This window comes from Phyllostomus discolor, chromosome 9 (genome assembly GCF_004126475.2).
Source record: "Phyllostomus discolor isolate MPI-MPIP mPhyDis1 chromosome 9, mPhyDis1.pri.v3, whole genome shotgun sequence".
Taxonomy (NCBI): domain Eukaryota; kingdom Metazoa; phylum Chordata; class Mammalia; order Chiroptera; family Phyllostomidae; genus Phyllostomus; species Phyllostomus discolor.
The window spans coordinates 88,607,585-88,625,223 of NC_040911.2; the positions used below are offsets into that span (position 1 = coordinate 88,607,585).

General features: G+C 52.7%; 1 protein-coding gene across 1 annotated transcript; it reads right to left on the reverse strand.

Moving 5' to 3' along the window:
* Positions 1–923: 923 nt before the first annotated feature.
* Positions 924–9,812, reverse strand: GHRH (growth hormone releasing hormone). The gene is made up of 5 exons (XM_028523686.2): positions 9,569–9,812; positions 5,740–5,840; positions 5,313–5,417; positions 3,808–3,927; positions 924–1,307 (listed from the first exon to the last, which is right to left on the reverse strand). The coding sequence occupies exons 2-5, from the start codon at positions 5,817–5,819 to the stop codon at positions 1,289–1,291; spliced, it is 324 nt and encodes a 107-aa protein (XP_028379487.1). The 5' UTR covers positions 5,820–5,840; positions 9,569–9,812; the 3' UTR covers positions 924–1,288.
* Between the last annotated feature and the right edge of the window lie 7,827 nt (positions 9,813–17,639).

Genomic DNA, 17,639 nt, shown 5'->3' on the forward strand with positions numbered 1-17,639 from the left:
GAATGGTGTTAGAGAAGTGAGATCATGTCATTCTTTTACTTAAACTCTGGGGTGGCTGCTGTCTCCCCAGGGATGAGACCCCCACGCCCTCACCATGGCCTCCCAGGATCCTCATGAGCTGGCCCCCTGCTCCGTTGGGACCTCCTTTCCCTCCCCTCACGCCCCCTTTCCATTCTAGCCACTCTGACTTCCTCGCTCTTCCTCCTTCCCCACTCTTGCCTCCGGGCCTTTGGGTTTTCACTCTGCGCGGAATGTGCTTTACCCAGATATTCACGAGGCCAGTGCCCTGCTTCCTTCAGGCCTTTACTCAAATGTCACCTCACCAATGAGGCCTTCCCTGAGCCCTACACAGCACATGTATACATTATAGATAACAGAACGCCCTCCAGCCTCCCTGTCCCCTTAAATTGTTTTTCAATGCTCACCCAAGGATGTGTTTTTATTGATTTTAGAGAGAGAGGAAAAGAGAGAGAGAGACCTGGGATCAAACCCACAACCTGAGTAAGTGCCCTGATCGGGAATCGAACCCACACACTTTTGGCACATGGGACAATGCTCCAACCAATTGAGCCACCTGTCCTGGGCTCTACCCCCTTAAATTTTTATCCTTTGTACTGTAATTGCCACCACCTGGCACATTCTATATTTACTTGGTTTTTGTTACTCTTCCCCTAATTTGAAGATAAGCTCTCTGAGGTCAGGGGCTTTGTCTGTTTGCTTACGACTGTATCTCCAGTGCCTGGTACATAGTGGGTACTCTATAAATAATTGTTGAATGAATAAGTGGTTTTGCTCATAGACGAGCAAGTCACTAATGGATGAAGGATGAGTGTGGGGCAGAGAAGAAGAATATGGTTAGGAGGCTGGTCCTGAGCTGGACTGCCTCAGTTCGAATCCCAGCCCTCTCCTTGCCGGCCGTGCCTGTGGCAATCCAGGTAACCTTTCTGTACCTCGGTTCCTTGTCTGTGAAATGAGAAGGACGCCGGTTCCTCCCGTTGGGCTGTGTGAGGAGTATGTGAGATTCCAGGCATGAAGCTGCCCAGCCGGTACTCTGAGTGCCCAATAAATGTTAGCTATTTTTTTTTTATGCCGTGTAACACCACTTTGGGAAATGTAACTATGTCAACCATGTAAAAAATTAGGCGGAAGATAAAAGGAAACTGAACTGCAGGCCGGGATGGGGGAATTTTATTGTATTTACAAAGGAGAAAGTAGGTCAAAAATTAAACAGGATTAAGTGGCTGCAGTTGCGTTTTGGCTGCGGGCAGCATCAGACACGGCAGACTCTTCATCCTCGGGAATTCCTGCTGCGGAAAGAAAGAACAGGCTCCGTCAGGGACTGAGGGGAGGGCGAGCTGGGGCAGGGGCACTGGGAACCAGGGTGATGGACGCTCCCGGGTCAGGACTGGCTGTCTGGTCCCCAGAGAAGCTCATTCTTGAACAGAGAACACTGGTGACTGTTGGTGGGGCCGTAAGTTGGCCCAGTCACTGTGTACAACGGTGCGGATGGGTCCCGTAGAACTACCCCATGACTCAGCAGTCCCACTCCTGGGTCTTTACCTGAAGAAATCCGAAACACTAATTTGAAAAGATGTACACACCCCTATGTTCGCTGCACCGCTGTTTACCATAGCCAAGACACGGAAGCAACAAAAGCGCCCACCCAGAGACCAGTGGGGGAAGAAGACAGAGACACAGAGAACAAATGGGTGGTTGCTGGATGGGAGGAGGTTTGGGGGGTGGGAGAAAAAAGCAAAGGGATCAAGAAGAACAAATTGCCAGTTAGGAAAACAGTCCCGGGATGTAAGGTTCAGCATAGAGAATATAGTCAATCATATCGCAGTAACCGTGTACGGTGTCAGATGGGTGCTAGGCTTGTCGGGGTGATCACTTCGTAAGTTTTCTAAATGTCTAATCACTGTGTTGCACAACAGAAACTAGTATAATATTGTATGTCGGCTGTTGTTGAAAATTAAAAATAATAATGATAATAAAAAGAACCTCATTCTTAGCCCCGGTTCTGCTAATCCACTCCCATTGAGACCCCCGGCTGGTCACTCCCACTTGAGGTCACCTCTAATCCCCAGACACGGTTAGATTAGGTTACTCCTTCTGAGACCCATCCTCACCACACCTACCCCGTCTCTCACCATTGATCACAAGCTAAAGAACCGACCGTACAAGTCCTTGTTTGAGTTTTGTCTGCCCTGGCGCATCAGGAGTGCCGTGCGATCAGGGACCACTGCTGCGCCCTCAGCCCAGAGCTCGGCACATAAAAGCCACTGGATGACTTTCAAGAGGCAGGAGGACACACAGATCCGAACCTCAGTTACGGTCCAGGGTCGCTGGGCGCCCATGAGCATGGTGGGTGCAGAAGCGTGCCATCTGGCAGATCGTTCTGCTCTGCATCCCCAAGGTGCAAGAACGCACTCTTGGTTTCTGTTTGCCCCGGCTCCCCAGCGACATCCAGTGAACGGTATTTGCAGCAGTTGAGCTGGAGGGGTGACAATGTGCCATAACAGCCTCCAGAGCCTTTCCTACTGTTCTGTGAAGCCTGTGGCTTTTAACCTGCAGGACTAAAGCCTGCCTTCTTAGGAGCTGGCCCTCCTTGGGGCTACTGCACCCCACCGACACCTGGAGGGAACTGCAAAGCCGGTGAATGAGGACCTAATCACAGTGTGAGAGGCACAGGGTAGGCACTACACTTAGAGGCATCAGGGACCTTAGAGGTGGATGGGGCTAACCCCCGGCTTTCACGGAGGAGGAAGCTAGGAAACCTGCTTGTCGTGTACAGCGAAGTGGCCGCAGAAGGAGACTGGGGCCCAGGTGTGCATCCTGCCCCCCGGCCTGGTTCTTGCTCCCCACCCCCGGCAGCCTAGCTGCCCCGAAGCCTGCCGCTTGCTGCTTGTGTCTCCACAGGCCTGTAGCTGGTGAGATCTCCAAGCTCTTGGTGTCTGATTAGGCTGGGAAGAAGGAGAGGGAGCGCAGGGAGAGCTCTGCCGGGAACTGGATTTGCTTAATGGGCCCAGAAGTGCCTGGCAGAGTCGTGCTGGGACGTGTCCGGGCTCGCAGTGGAAACTCGGCCTCAAACCGCAGCAGAGCCCCGCCGGCTGTGCCGTTCTTGGGAAACTGTCCTTACGGAGACTCCCCGTGAAGGAGGTTCGGAGAAGCAGAGCAGGCCTTGGTTGGGCCCACCAGTCCTTGACTTGAAGCCAGCTGCTGCCCCTTCTTTGCCTCAGTTTCCCCTCCTCTGGAAATTGGGAAAACTCATTCCTGATCTTCCCTGACTCCCCGTGGGAACGTGAGGGTCACTGAGATGGACAATGACTGCCATCCCGCCTCTTCCTCACGCGAGAGCCGCTCGCACTGGTCTACCTGAGGGCGTGGGGAGGGGCGGTCTTCCTTCGGTGTTCTAGTTACTCGACCTTGGCGAGGGCACGCCTCTCAGACCCTGCCCAGCAGAACCCCCGGGACACTTGTGAAGATTCAGGTTCCGGGGCCTATCCCAGAACGATTGAGACAGTACAGTTTCGGGCCACAGACGCTGAGCCTGGCCTCTTGCTGCACACTGGCGATACAGACAGCAGTGGGCGCGTTCTTGCCATCTCCCATTTCCTCCCCTTGCTCCAGTTCTTGATGTGGGCCAGGAGGGGTGGGTGGAGCCGCGTGCCTTTGGCGAGGGGGAGATTCTGTTCTTTTCTCGCTGACCTTCGGGGAAGGAAGCCTCCGAGCTCCCTAAATACACACATGCACACATGTCATGCACACACACACACACACATACTACACAATTACATGTGTTCCTACCTGTGCTTCCTCGGCAGGGCCACCAGGATGCTCTCCAGTGCCAACTGCTTTTGGTCTTCCCACATGCTGTCCCTCTGACGGTCAAGCCATGCCTTTGCTCCCTGCTCCTGGTTTCTCTTTCTGTGCAATTAGAAAGAAATGGTTGAGGTTGCTCTTTGGGTAGGGTGTGGAGGGGCCTGGGAAGGGCCAAGCAAGGCAAAGTGAGCAGAGCAGGGAGTGTCCCTGTGCCTCTCCTGCTACCTGGTCTGGATGCTTCCACCCAACTGAATTAGGTTCCACAACACGCAGGAAGGCAGATTATGTGAGTATGTAGTAAGAGAATAGGCTTTGAAATAGCCATTCGCAAAATACCTCCCCACAGACTGATTATTGATGACAAAGGGAAAAATATTCATTTACAGAGGAGAAATCGGGCAGATGCCGCATGAACCAAGTGGTCAAAGTCACTGTCACCAACATCGTGGCAAATCGACCGCGTGTGCCGCCTGACATGACACACTGAGAAAACACCGCATCACTTCTGTCGCGGAGCCTGAATCCGCCGCGAGGGCGCATCAGGCACCTCCAGTGTGAGGACGCACTGTGGACAACCAACCGCCTTCACCAAACCACATGTCAACGGCGTGAACGACGGAGGAACTGGAGGGACATGACGACTGACTCAGGAAAAGAAATGATTGTTAAAAAGGACATTTTGGGACAACCGCTGAAATTTGAGTAGGGACTCCAGGTGATGATTATACTGTGATTATGCGAGACAATGTCCTTTCATTAGATACCGGGAGACACCCGCAGTAGTATTTAAGGGTAAAGGGTTGTGGTGACTTACTTACTCTCAAATCATTTAGCAAAATAATAATAATATCAATAAGCGTGTACCTGTGTGTGTATAGCCTGTATCCAGGTATAGGTACAGAGTGAGCAAGTCTGATAAAATATGAGGAATTGTTGAACCCAGGGAAGTGCACGTGGAAGTCCTTGGTACCACTGACGCAGACTCTCTGTAAGTTTGGAACTTGTTCAAAGTGGAAACTGCAAAATGTGTAGGCTGTGGGGTTAGCCTCTGCCAGTCTTTGCTGTGTATCCTTTAGAAACTATTAATGGCTCTGGCCAATGGGGTAAGAGTCTGACTTTCTAGGCTTGTTGGGGAGAGCAAATAAGAAACGAAGAATAATGGCTAACACTACTAAGGGCTCGCTGGGCCCAGCACTGGGCGGGGAGCCCGGAAATGTCCCAGTGCACAGCCCTCGTTTCTGGCACGGAGTAGTGCTCCATGGTAACCACCCTCAGTGTTGTTACTATTGGATGCTAGCACAGGAAAAGGCACATCGTAGGTGTTCAATGATCATTTAGTAGCGAGAGGTAAGCTGAGCTTTGACATTGGGGTCCTTCTGCTCTGCCAAGGCCAGAAATGACAGATGCTGTGCAGAGGAAGAAGCCAAACTTGGTCCCTCCCAGCTGATGTACTTGTGGCATAGAAAACAATCCCAAGAACCTCTTCTCACCCCTGCTGCCTGCTCGAGACGTTCTGGAGACGTTTGTAGGCAAACAGCTGGTTCAGAATCTCCCGCAAGCTGTCAGCGAAAACCTTTTGGGCATACCGTGGCATCCTACATGGGAGGAGTCAAAGGTCAAAGGGTGGTATGATGGGCCCCGGTGAGGGGACTGAGGTGGCTTCACTTACCAGGTCTCTGTAAGCCCTGTGTTGCCCTTGGCCCTGCTCATCCCCAGAGACAGATGGAACCTGGGCTGGATAGCCTCCTTGGACAGACTCAGAATCTGGCCCCTTCCCGGGGATGGGTGGTGGGGGCTGCCTGAGGAGGCGGCTGAGGCCAGCCGATGGCTTGATTCTGCATCCTCCTAGCACCCCTCCTCCAGCAGGGATGCTTTTGGGGCAGCAAAAACCCAAGCCCTGTCGGCAGGACCACTTACCTGAGGGTCGGGGAGGGCGAGGAGCAGTGGGAGCCACTGCTGAAGGTTAGGATCATGAGGAAGAACACCCAGAGTGGCATTCTGCACTCTCGTGGTGGCACCTGGAAAAACGACAGGAGGAAAGGCCAGCTGTAGCCATAGCCACAGAGATGCCCTTTGCTGGCTGGGTGGGCCCAGCCCTGGACTTGGCTCTGTGCAGGCTGTGGTCCTTCGTCCTTTGGAAGTGTGGGGTAGGAAAAAGAGCCCAGACTCTGGAAGTCAGATAGACCTGGGTTCCAGTTCTGCCTCTGCCAGCCACGGGCTTTGACCTCATTTTCTCCATCTGTAAAATGGGCACAGTGAAGCTGCCCTGCTACTTCATAGGGCTGAACAGGAAATTAAAGATAATGGTGAAACTGCCCCTTCCTGTGAGGCGTTATACGTGGAATTCAAGCTGCAGTAAGGAATAGGGCAGGAGCAAGCACCTCCCCTTAGTCTCTCCCAAGTCACCCCCAGCCCCACGTGGCACTGACAGTACTGAGCAGGGCTAACAGCTCGGGTCCTGAGCCAGACAAACCTGAGTCCAGAATCAGGCTCTGCCATCCCTGGCTGTGCCACCCAGGACAAGTGGCTTCTCCTTTCTGGGCCCCAGTTTCATCTCCCCATCCATAACATGGAATCCACAGCTGTGTCTACTGCAGAGGGTCCCCACGAGCATTAGATGGAGTGAAGCACCTGTAGTTTGGCACGCGGGGAACGCCCCACCAACGTCTGCTGTGATGATCTAATATTAGACCCGCTCGGGGAGTCACATTAGTCAGGAGCCGTTTTAGCTTTGCGTGGACTTGGAGGGAAGGAAAGGCTATAAATCTTGCTCCGGATGCTTAGGTGTCACCAAAGAATTTGAGTCCTGGAAGAGACAAGGGAACCTAGGGAGCTCATGCAGCAAAATTATCTCGTAGATCACGTAATTACCCTTAATTGGGGCCTGCCGACGGTACTCTGCAATTAGAGGAAGAACAGACAACGGGGAAGAGCCCTCCTCTGCTGGGGAAGTGCCACCACTGCCAACACAGACCGGCCCTGGTGGGAGTCAGCCGCCTAGGAACGAACTGGGTCTTCCCACTTCCCGTGCTCCCCACCCGCTTCCGCAGGATGTCCAGTCCGTGGGGATACAGATCTGTCCAGAAGACCCGCCAGCCCCAGAGAGGGCAGGACCCCTCCTTTCCCATGACCACCCCTCGTTGCTCCACTTCCCACCCTGGTCCTGCCCAGGAGAGGGCTTCCTGGCCGGCAGAATCGGCATGGGCAGAATCCACCTTCCCTTCCTGGGCTCACCTGCTCTCTCAGGGCATCACCCGCTCCTTCAGGACACTGGGTGCTGACCCAGGGATGCCTTGAGACCCAAGGAAGCACATGGGGCAGCTTAATACAGGCGAGACCCCCACGCCTCCAGAGCTGGAGGGAGCCACCATCCAGGCCTCAGTCATCAGTCCTTCCTTGATGTGCACCCTCCCTCCACTCTACCCCCAGGCAATCCTTCAGTTCCTGCTCCAACAGTTGTTGCCCGTGAATGACAGGGAACACACTACCTCAAGCGAGTCTGTCCTATTTCCAGGCAGCTCTTCTCGTTAGGAAGTGTTTCTTATTGTGTCAAGTCCAAGTGCCCTTATCCTGCAAACACTTGTTAAGCTTCTGGTAAGGGCCAGGCTAGAGAAAAGATGAGAACATGGTATCTGCCCCGAGGGCTGCCCCTTTGGCATCCACCTGTCATGCCGCCCAGAGCTCCTGCACCCTCATCCACATGAAAGGCTGTGTCTTGCGTCTAGCTTAGGTCTTTGATCCCCAAACCGAGGACCTTCTGTCTTGTGTCCTCCTCATCATACTGCATCACATGTGGCTCCTCTTTCCTGACGGGGCCCTCCGCTGGAGTTCCCTAAACAGGGAGATCTTTGGAGGCAAGGAAGACCTCTGGACACAACCACTCCGTTTTCTGTCTCCCAGCTGCAGCCCAGGCTTTCCCATCTTCTTGGTGGCCGGTCTTTTAAAGGCCTGAGCACATCTAGGCCCCTCACCACCCCACGCGCTGGCTCAGAAGCCCTCAGTCCCCAGCCCCTCAAGAACAAAGCCCAAACCCCTGCTCTTGGCATAAGCCCTCCCTCAGCCTCCCCACCTCCTGCACCTTCTCCGGGGGCCGGGACAAGTGATTCCCAGCCCCTGTGCCCTCCTGGCCCACACAGCCCACCCTCACACTCGCCCTTGGGGGCAGGTATCATGATCTTCCTTTTATAGCTGAGGAAAGGAGCCCAGAGGGAAGGGCCTTTTTCCATGGTCCTCCATCAAATTAGTTTCGGAGGGTGCACTGCAGAATGGGCCTCGCAGTTCCCAGGCCAGCCGACTTCCTCCTGCTCCGTGCAGCCGCCTCCCAGACACAATGCCCTATTCACAGGGCTCCCCATTCATGGGGCGCTTCAGAATTCATCACCTGCACATGGGGAACGGGTCTGGGGAAACTGAAAGCTTTTGCTTTTTGCCATCAGGTCTCTGGGGAAGAAAGAAGGGGGACAAACAGGTTTGCCTGCTTGGTTGGTGCACCCCTCCACACACGCAGTGGTTTAGGGAGTTGAAAATCACCTGGTAAGAGGGCAGACCTGGGAGCAAGTCACAGCAAATCCAGTAGGAACCCCCTGCTCATTCAGAAAGACGCTGAGTAACTGTGTGGTCTGGTCAACCAAGAGGGGCAGCGTGTGCCATAAACTAAGTGCCCCTGGGAGGGGTCGGACACCACTGCAACCTTTGGGTCGAGAGGACCCCATCCAGGGGTTGGAAAATCCCACTGGACAAAGACAGGAAACAATAGAATTGTCCCGCTCATGCTATGAGGAGAACAGAGGTTGCGTCACCAAGGAGAATAGCGCTGTTGACAGACGCCTTCCACGCGACCAGTCAGAGGAGCTGCAATCCACGGCTTGAAGTGTAGCACAGCTCCCGCAGCATCACGGACAGCTCCCGGATGGCTCCGGGGCATTGTAGGGTCTTGTATCTCTCGTTATGGGGAGCAGCTAGCTTTCTGCGGTGCTTACAAACTAATTCCGTGATTAGATATATGTGAGGTCGTCTGGATTCGGGGTGAGTGGGCACCTTTCCACATCAGCCGGCACCCTCGCCAGCCTTCAGGCCGCGAGAATTCTGAGGATGCGCCGTCAGCTAACGACAGAGGTCGGGCCTCAAGTGCTCAAACCATCAAGGCCTCTTTTGAACACCTAAGGAGAAAACCCTTTTATCTTTCTCACATATTCTGTTTTGTAATTTAAGGACCCTAGTCCCGGTTTGTAAACTGTTTTGCCAATAGCGTTCCGAGTCTCAGGAGATCTGAATTTTTAATGAGGAATTGTCTTGAATTGCCATTCAAGAGAGTGACACGACACCTTCTTCCAGGCCGGGGTTGAGGCAGGTAATTGCACCTAAAACCTAGACGGATGAGTGCAGCTGCAATTGAGCAGGAAAGCGAAATGTTATCCATTTCCAGGCAATTATGTGGAATCGGGTCTCTGCGATCGATGCGCGGTATTGACGCGTGCGGGCGCTGGGCTCCTTGCCGATCCCCGGGCAGCGTCCCACTGTCAGCAGGAGAAGCTAGGCAGCCCACGTCTTGCCCCAGAAGCCTGCCTACACGTGTTCGAAGGAGCGCTGAGACCTCACCCGCCTCCGACAGACACCTGCGCGACGCCTATCTGCCCGCCGCTGCTCCACGGGCGGAGGGGCCACACACCCCCGGCAAGCTCAGTATGGCGCCCACCGTCACAAAGCATGTTGCTGAGCCCCTAACGGGGCGCCTACATGTACTCACCGGTCCCCGGGTGAAGAGGATGGCAGTGGGCCTCTCTGACTCGGTGTTTCCGAGTCGGCGAGAAGGTCAACACCTCTCCTGCCCCCTCTCGCCTGCGATGTGGCAGGTCTCCCTCTGCTACGCGGCGCCGCTCCAGCCCCACGGACCTCAGGCTCGCGTTTGCGTCCGTGGCTGCGCGGCGCTGCCATCATTTATACCTTCATTTCCCTAAGTGTGTCAGCGTCAGAGAGTCAATTACTCACAAGGCAACCACAGGGCCATTTTCAGCGTCACACTGACAAGCCCTAACAGGGGAAGGAGGTCTGCCCCTCACAAATGGAGACGCATATCGGACTCTCCCTTTACCTTCGAGAGAGCGGACAGAGCACAACGTTGTAACATTATTCCAAGCCGCGCAGAGCGAATAACGCTGCTGCTCCCGCCTGGGGGTGGCCCTCACAGCGGAAGCGCCAGGGGTCCATTCACTCTCTGAGACCCACGTGCCCTTAAAAAAGTTCATGCAATTGTGTCCGCATGCAAGTCTGTTTCACTGTAGGGGGAGTCGATATATAGATAAGCGTTGTTCTTTCCTTAGTAAGAGAGTTGTTCGCCATCTCCCTCGTCGTCCAATTATCAAGATTTTCCTCTGTTTGATTTACACCTGCTGTGGTCCCAGGCTGCTGCGGGCGCCCTGCCCGGGGAGCTTCCACAGACACGTGTTGAGGCAGCCAAACTGATAGTCGTGCCAGAGACGTGCAAGGTGAGAGGGGAGAGACAGGAGACCCTGGGAGCGCTGTCATGCTGCAGGATCCCCAAGAAATGGCGTGAAAGCCTGTGGAGCAGAAACGCTGTCTTCCCGTCTGGCCTGTTGTGGAGAGGCAGGAAAGAGCTCTCGGCTGCAAGGCCAGACAGCTGCCGCGGCCCCGTGTCTATCAGTCACAGCCTCTGCGACCCTGAGCACGTCTTCCCCGCCTCAGTTTCCGTGCCTGGAAAGGCAAGAGTTGGCAGAGAACGACAGCTTTCAAACTTTAAAAAACGTGGCAGACCCCTGTCTTTGGAGATCTTCTGTGGAAGCACAGTGTATAAAACAGATTTTAAAAATGAATTGGGCTGCTCTGGTGGAAGAGGGAGGAGTGGAGACTCCCTTGGCCTGCACCCGCAGCACCTCTCTGGGTCGGTTAGAACCAGTGCTTTCTGAAGGAACCTCCCAGCCACGATATTTTATGATGCTGCTTCTTAGCCTTCGCTGGGCACAGAGCAAACGTGGGATGTTCCCATACCAGCAGGGACTGAGTGGCATGTCACCCTGCCAGCCTGGACATGAAGTGGTCTGGCCAGAGCCCCAGGGATTAAGAGTGGGCTGACAGGTCCCAGCAGCAGGTGGCAGATGGAATAGTTGGGAGCCCCCAGGCCAGTGGGCTCTCATACAGTCGGGAGCTGTGGGGTTATTTCAACAGATGCAAGGTGGAGATCACATAGAACTGGGCAACCAGGGTGGACGTTGGACCAGAGTGCAGATGTAGGACCCACAGAGTTGCCATGGGGATCAGAATTCAACCCAGGTTGAAGCTCTGTGCCGGGCATTACACTAAGGACTTCATGCCTGGTCTCAGTTTCCTCATCGATGAAATGGGCTTTTGAGTGAGGATTAAGTGTAACAATGCATACAGCATGGGCCTGGCACAGAGTCGGTCTCATAAACTAGCTCTTACCATTGCTGTTATTGTTGCTGTTATAAATGAGGCACAGAGAGGTTACCCACTTACCCACAGTCACACAGCTGGGCAGTGGGGGAGCCAGGACTCAAAGGTTTGGACTTCCAATTCAGGCCCCACCCCAACCTGATGATCTCCTAAGACCCTTCCATTGTCACTAGCCTTTCTTTTACTTTTTTTTTTGTAAGGAACTGTAACAGTTATATTGAAGTATAATTCACATACCATAAAAATCACTGTTTGAGGCCTATGATTTGATGAGTTTTCACAGGTTTACACAGTTGTGCCGCCATCACCCCACCCTGTTTTAGAACACCTTCCATCACCCCAAAAGTTCCCTTCGGCCAATCTGCTGTCAATTCCCACTCCCGTTCCCAGCCTCGGGCAACCACTGACCTGCTTTTTGTTTCTGCAGTTTTTCCTTTGCTGGAAAGTTCACAGAAATGGAATCTTATAACATGTAGTTTTCAGTGTCAGACTTCTTTCATTCAGCCTACTTTTTCTGAGATTCATCCATGTTGACCCACATGTCAGCAGTCAGTTCCTTTTCATGGCCGAGTAGTATCCCATTGTATGGACGTACCACTGTTTTTTACCCATGCACCTTGCTGGACATTTAGGTTGATTCCAGTGTGGAGTTATCATGAATAATGCTGCTAAGAACACATGTGTATTCTGTGCAAACATATGCTTTCTTAGCTTTTGGGTAGGTACCTAGGAGTGGAACTGCTGGGTCATATGGTAAGATTTAACTTTTTAAGAAACTGCCAAAATATTTTCAGAAGTGTTAGTGCCATTTACATTTCCAGGAATAGTTCTGAAGAGCTCCTCCACCAGTTCTTAAAGAAAAATTTATTTCCTCATCCCACAAACACCTATTAATCACCTAATTAGGTTCACACAAGAGCTGGCTGGATGAGCGGTCCATCTCTAGAAGTCCTGGCCCCATTTCTGCCATTAGGAGAGTGGGGTGGGCCTTTTCTCCCCCAAATGGCATTTTCTTGGGTGCTAAGAGGAAAGTGGCATGCGCTTGATTTCAGAGAGCTGCAGGAGGCAGGCATGGGAGGAGCTGGGGAATTCCTCAGGCAGGTAGACTCAGGCAGGGACATAAAGGATGGAGAGAAGAGCAAAGTTACACAGTGAAGCTGGGAGAGCATCAGACAGGAGTAGAGAAAAACCTAAAACAGGAGACGCAAATTTGGGTGGCAAATGGGGTTGGATTTGAAACCCAGCTCTGTCACTTGCAAGCTGTTTGATTCTGGCGAGGTGTTTAATCTCCCCAGCCTCCGTTGCTGCATCCCCGCAGTGAGGGTGATGATCCCTGCCTCCCCAGGTTGTTGTGAGGATCAGAAACCGCATGTAAAGTGTCTGCTACACTTGGCGAGCGGCAGCTGTTATTCTAGTTCTTAGGATCAGAGCTGAGCTCTGAAAGCCAGGAGGGGTGGTGGGAGGAGAGCTGGCAGCCATCTTGGGTGACAAGCTTTATTTGCAGCCAATTCTCAAACTCGTGGAGGAAGAGGATGGCAGGAAGAAGCCAGAAGGAGCCTTGAGAGCAAGAGCCCAGTGCTGACGCCCCCCCCCCCCCCCCCCCCCCGCGCCCTGGCCCAACTCCTGCTGCTGCTGCATCCTTATCCTCTGAGAGGCGGGGTGTGGGAATGCCTCGCCTCACTTGCCACCCAGCTCTCATCTCAGGACGGGTTTTTAACCCAGCAGTAATGAGCAATCCTGCCGGCATCTAGGGGCCGGGGGCTGGAGTGGTGGAAAAAAAAAGCACCCAGAGAAAGGCAGGCTTTAAAAGGCCCCAAAAGGGCTAGGGCAGCAGGGCTCCACGGAGAGAGACAAGCTGAGCATTTGTGTTGCAAATTTCCAGTCCGTCAGAGCCAGCCATTCACAGAGGATGATGCTAACAGTGGGCCTGGGGGCTGGGGGGTGGGCAGAGGATGTTGACAAAGGGGGCCTGTCTGACGGCCTCAGACCCTGCTTTGTAAAAGCTGCTTTCATCACCCTCCCTGGACGATGGCAGCTTTCCCAGGCTGAGGCTGCTGTGCAGAGGAGGGGACGCCTGGAACCCAGACTCCCAGATTCCCTTGCCCCCGCCTCCCAGGCCCGCCTTTATGGAGTCTGCGGCAGCGGCGGTCACAGAAGCACTCCTGAGTGCTGCGCAGAGGGAGGGGCCCGGGTCCGAGTGGTTGGCCTGACTGGGTGGACTCAGGCAGAATCATTTGACTTCCCTGAGCCTCAGTTTCTTTTTCTGTAAAATGGGGCCGACGGGCTCCTTTCCCCTACTTCACATCCTACCCAAGCACAAGGGTCTGTGATTGGATGGTGATTCAGAAGTTCATTCCCTTCTGGAAAAGTCAGATTTGGGAAGGCCATTAGAAGAGCTCTTTTTAAAAGATGAAGTTGATGGCACGAGACTTAGCTGATCAATGAAGCGGCTCTGGGTGGATTGGGAATGCTGGCCCCACGTTTTGAGCAGGCACCTTGCTTGGCATCTTTGGGGCTGCCCAGGGCCAGTCACCGTCGGTGTTAACCAGGCTGTGCTCCTGAGCTGGGACATGCGGTGCAGGTGCCGGGCAGCCAGCACGGAAAGCCTGTCCCCAGCCGATCTTTCCGGCAACCTCTCTGGTGAAGGTCCTCCTGGATCCCACCTCTCCAAGAAACATCCCCATACCTGCTCCTCCCGCCTGGCCTTGCCTGTGGTTGACGGGTTTTACACGTGGAAAGGTGTCCACTGTCCTGAGACCTGGGGGTATCTGAGACCAGATCTGATGTATCTCTGAGGCCTCTACACCTTCCCCCCCCTCCCCAGCTTTATTGAGATGTAATTTGTTAGAAATGCAGACTCCGGGGCTCCAACCCCAGACGGAGGGAATCAGAGGCCAAACCCTCTTTGTTTCAGGCTTCTAAAGCACGATTTCAAACTGTGTGCCGCAAGAATCTTTAAAATATGCAGTGCCTGACTGTGTCGTCAGGGACATTGACCTCTTCTCCCTTAGATTGTCACATTAAAACATAAAAATAAAAATAACAATAGCCAGTATAACAATAGCCATCTAGTGTGAATGAATCAAAATAATACCTATTTTTGCCTGATTGGCAAGAAATATAATGGTTTTTTGGTGTGCTGCAGAATTTTAGCAATTAGGTTATGTGTGCTGTGAGATAAAATGAGGTTGAAATCGCTGTTCTAAAGGCCTCGGGCATCTACGACGGGTCTCTGAAAGCCGTGGTTCTCTGACCAGGGAGGTGGGCCGTGGCGTCAGGCAGCCGGGAGATGTCGCTGTTCCCCAGACATTGGCGATGTCAGGCTTCTCCCCGGCTTTGTTCACTGTGAAATCCTGGGGAGCACCGAGAGGTCCAGGTCCATTACATCTGTCAGGCCACCCCCTCCTCTGCCACCCAGGCCCTCCATCTTCCTCTGCCCAGTTCCTGCCCTGGGTCCTCCTCAGCTATGTTTCCGGTTAGGAGAGGTTATGTGATCCCCGAGCTCAGCCTCTGCCCCAGGGTCCCCAGGAGAAAACTCAGGGAATGGAGCCCCCTCTAGCCTGGCTCATCAGGCAAGAACATGGCCTGGTGGGGAGGGGGCGTCTGTTGGGAGGCCCCTTCCCGCCTGGAGTCTGAGCTGGAGGACTGAGCGGCAACAGGACCCACAGACACAGGGAGAGGAAGCTCCTATTACTTGAAGGTCTTACAGGGAAAACCCAAGGGCCGCCCGGGACCCCAGTTTCCAGTTTTCTATCTGAAATGGGAGCCCAGTGTCAGGGGCCAGGTTATGGTTTCACTTCCCCTCTGCGGCTAAAGCCGCTCCGTTACCCGTGGAGGCAGCAAACGTGGGCTCCAGAGTCAGGGACAAAGAGCCCTCACTCCAGGCTGGAAGCAGAGTCACTGGGGTTTCCCCCCGGAGCTGAGGCTCCCATCCAGCCACATCCTCTTGGCTGCCCGTCACCCTGCACCACTTGGTCCTGGAACACCCAGGCCACAGAGCAGAATGAAGATCAGCTTCCACGCTCAGTCCCACCCAGGAGCAGGAAGTCTCCTCTAAACCCCAGAATCCATCCCTAATTCACGGCTGAGACCTGGTTTCCTGCCTGACTCCTGTCACTCTGGCTCCCTGGTCAGTGGCTGACAGGATTCTAGTTGTGCCGGTCACAGCAGTAGAGTGGTAACATTTCTGGGTGATGACTGTGTGCTAGCTGGTCCCATAACATACGTGACCTCAGTCAGCCACTGTGATGGTGAGGAGCACGAGGTGACCTCGTCTTTTGGGAAGCTGAGAGTTGGAGCCATTGGGCAACTTGTCCAATCTCATGCAGACAGTCAACTGGGAAGCCGGGGTAGAAGGGGCACTTGTCTGCCTTTGCACAAGCCCCGCCGCCCTGGAAGAGCGCTACCCCGGCCCCAGCCTCAGAGTCTTAAAGCTGATTTCTGCCAGCTCCTTACAACGGGCATCAGATTTCTCTTTGAGCACTATCAGTAGGGTCTCTGTGGACCCTGCAAGGTGAAGTGTTACATGTAATAAGTGAGGAAGGAGATCCCCTGGCTGATGACAGAGAAACTGTGTTGCAAGGTGGTGCTGTGCTTTTCACATGCACTCATTGTGGCAACAGTGCCATTGCTAATTACCATGGGAACTTCGGTGATTTTACTGTGAATCTGGAGCCCAAGGTCCCAGACTCACATCCGACCCAATTCACACATCCTTCAGGTTAGAGATAGTCTCAGGCAAGCACAATGTTAAGCAATGATGAAACACTGGTCAATGATGAAAATCCATCATTGATTTATTTGTCTTTCATCATTCATTCACACTTTCATCCATCCTTTGATAATTTATCCATCAGATATCAATGTAATGAATGACACCTGTTGGGTGCCAAACATCACATTCAGTATCCAGGAGCCGAGAGGTGGTAAGACACGATTCGAATTAATTGATATTTCTCGAGTGCCTGCTGTGTGCCATTCACTGTGCTGGGAACTCCAGGCAGTCTGCGGACTTGGCTTTGGTGGCGCTGCCATTCTAGCTAGGAAGGCACGCAGGTGAACATAATTACACGCAGTGTAATGCATGCATAATACACAGTGTAATGCAGTATTCAGTATCAATACATTATAGATAACAGAGGTGAGTGCCAGGTCCTGCAGGAGCAGAGTGGGTGGGGGATGCGTTCTGCCAGGGAGCAGGCAAGGCTTTGCAGAGGAGATGACACTTAAGCTGCGTCTTGAAGAAAGGGGAAATGTTAGTACAGCCCCAGCAGAGGCCCGGAGGCCTCATCAGTGCAGGGCGACGAGTCGGTGTGGCCACACTGAGGGTCTCAGGCCTTTGTGCACTTTGGCCCTGGACCCCCAGATTCAGTTGTCTGCAGTAGGGCCCAGGGTTCTGCATTTTAAAAATTCAATTTAGCATTTTTTTTTAATTTTATTTTTCAATCACAATTGACTTCCAGTATCATTTTTTATTTGTTTCGGGTATACAGCATAGTGGTTTGATAATTATGTAATTCACACAGCGACCCCTTGATAAGTCCAGGATCCGCCTGGCACTGTACCTAGTTATTAAAATAGTATCAACTATATTCCTTATGCTACACTTTACATCCCCGTAACTGTTCTGTAACTACTGATTTGTACTGCTTAATCCTTTCGCCTTTTTCACCCATCTCCCTACCCCTTTCCCTTTGAGCAACCCTCAGTTTGTTCTCTGCATCTATGAGTCTGCTTCTGTTTCATTTGTTTATTTTGTTCCTAAGACTCCAAGTATAAGTGAAATCATAGGCTACGTGTCCTTCTCTAGCTGACTTATTTCACTTAGCATAGCACCCTCTAGGTCCATCGTGTTGTTGCAAATGGTAAGATCTCATCCTTTTTTATGGCCGTATTCCATTGTACAGAGACACATATATATACACACGCCACAGCTTTTCTATCCACTCATCGGTTGACGGGCACTAGGGCTGCGTCCACATCTTGGTGATTGTAAACAATGCTGCAGTGAACACAGGGGTGCATTTATCTTTTTGAATTAGTGTTTTGGATTTCTTCAAATATATGCACAGGAGTGGAACCATGGGGTCATAGGCAGTTGTATTTTTAATTTTTTGAGAACACATTGCTTTCCATGGTGGTTGCACCAGTCTGCATTCCCACCAAGAGTGCACAGGTTTCCCTTTTCTCCACATCCTTGCCAACGCTTGTTTGTTGATTTATTGATGATAGCCATTCCGACAGGTGTGAGGTGATATCTCATTGTGGTTTTTTAAAAAGATTTTGTTTATTTACTTTCACAGACAGAGGAAGGGAGGGAGAAAGAGAGGGAGAGAAACATGGATGAGTGAGAGAAACATCAATTGGTTGCCTCTCACACACCCCCAACT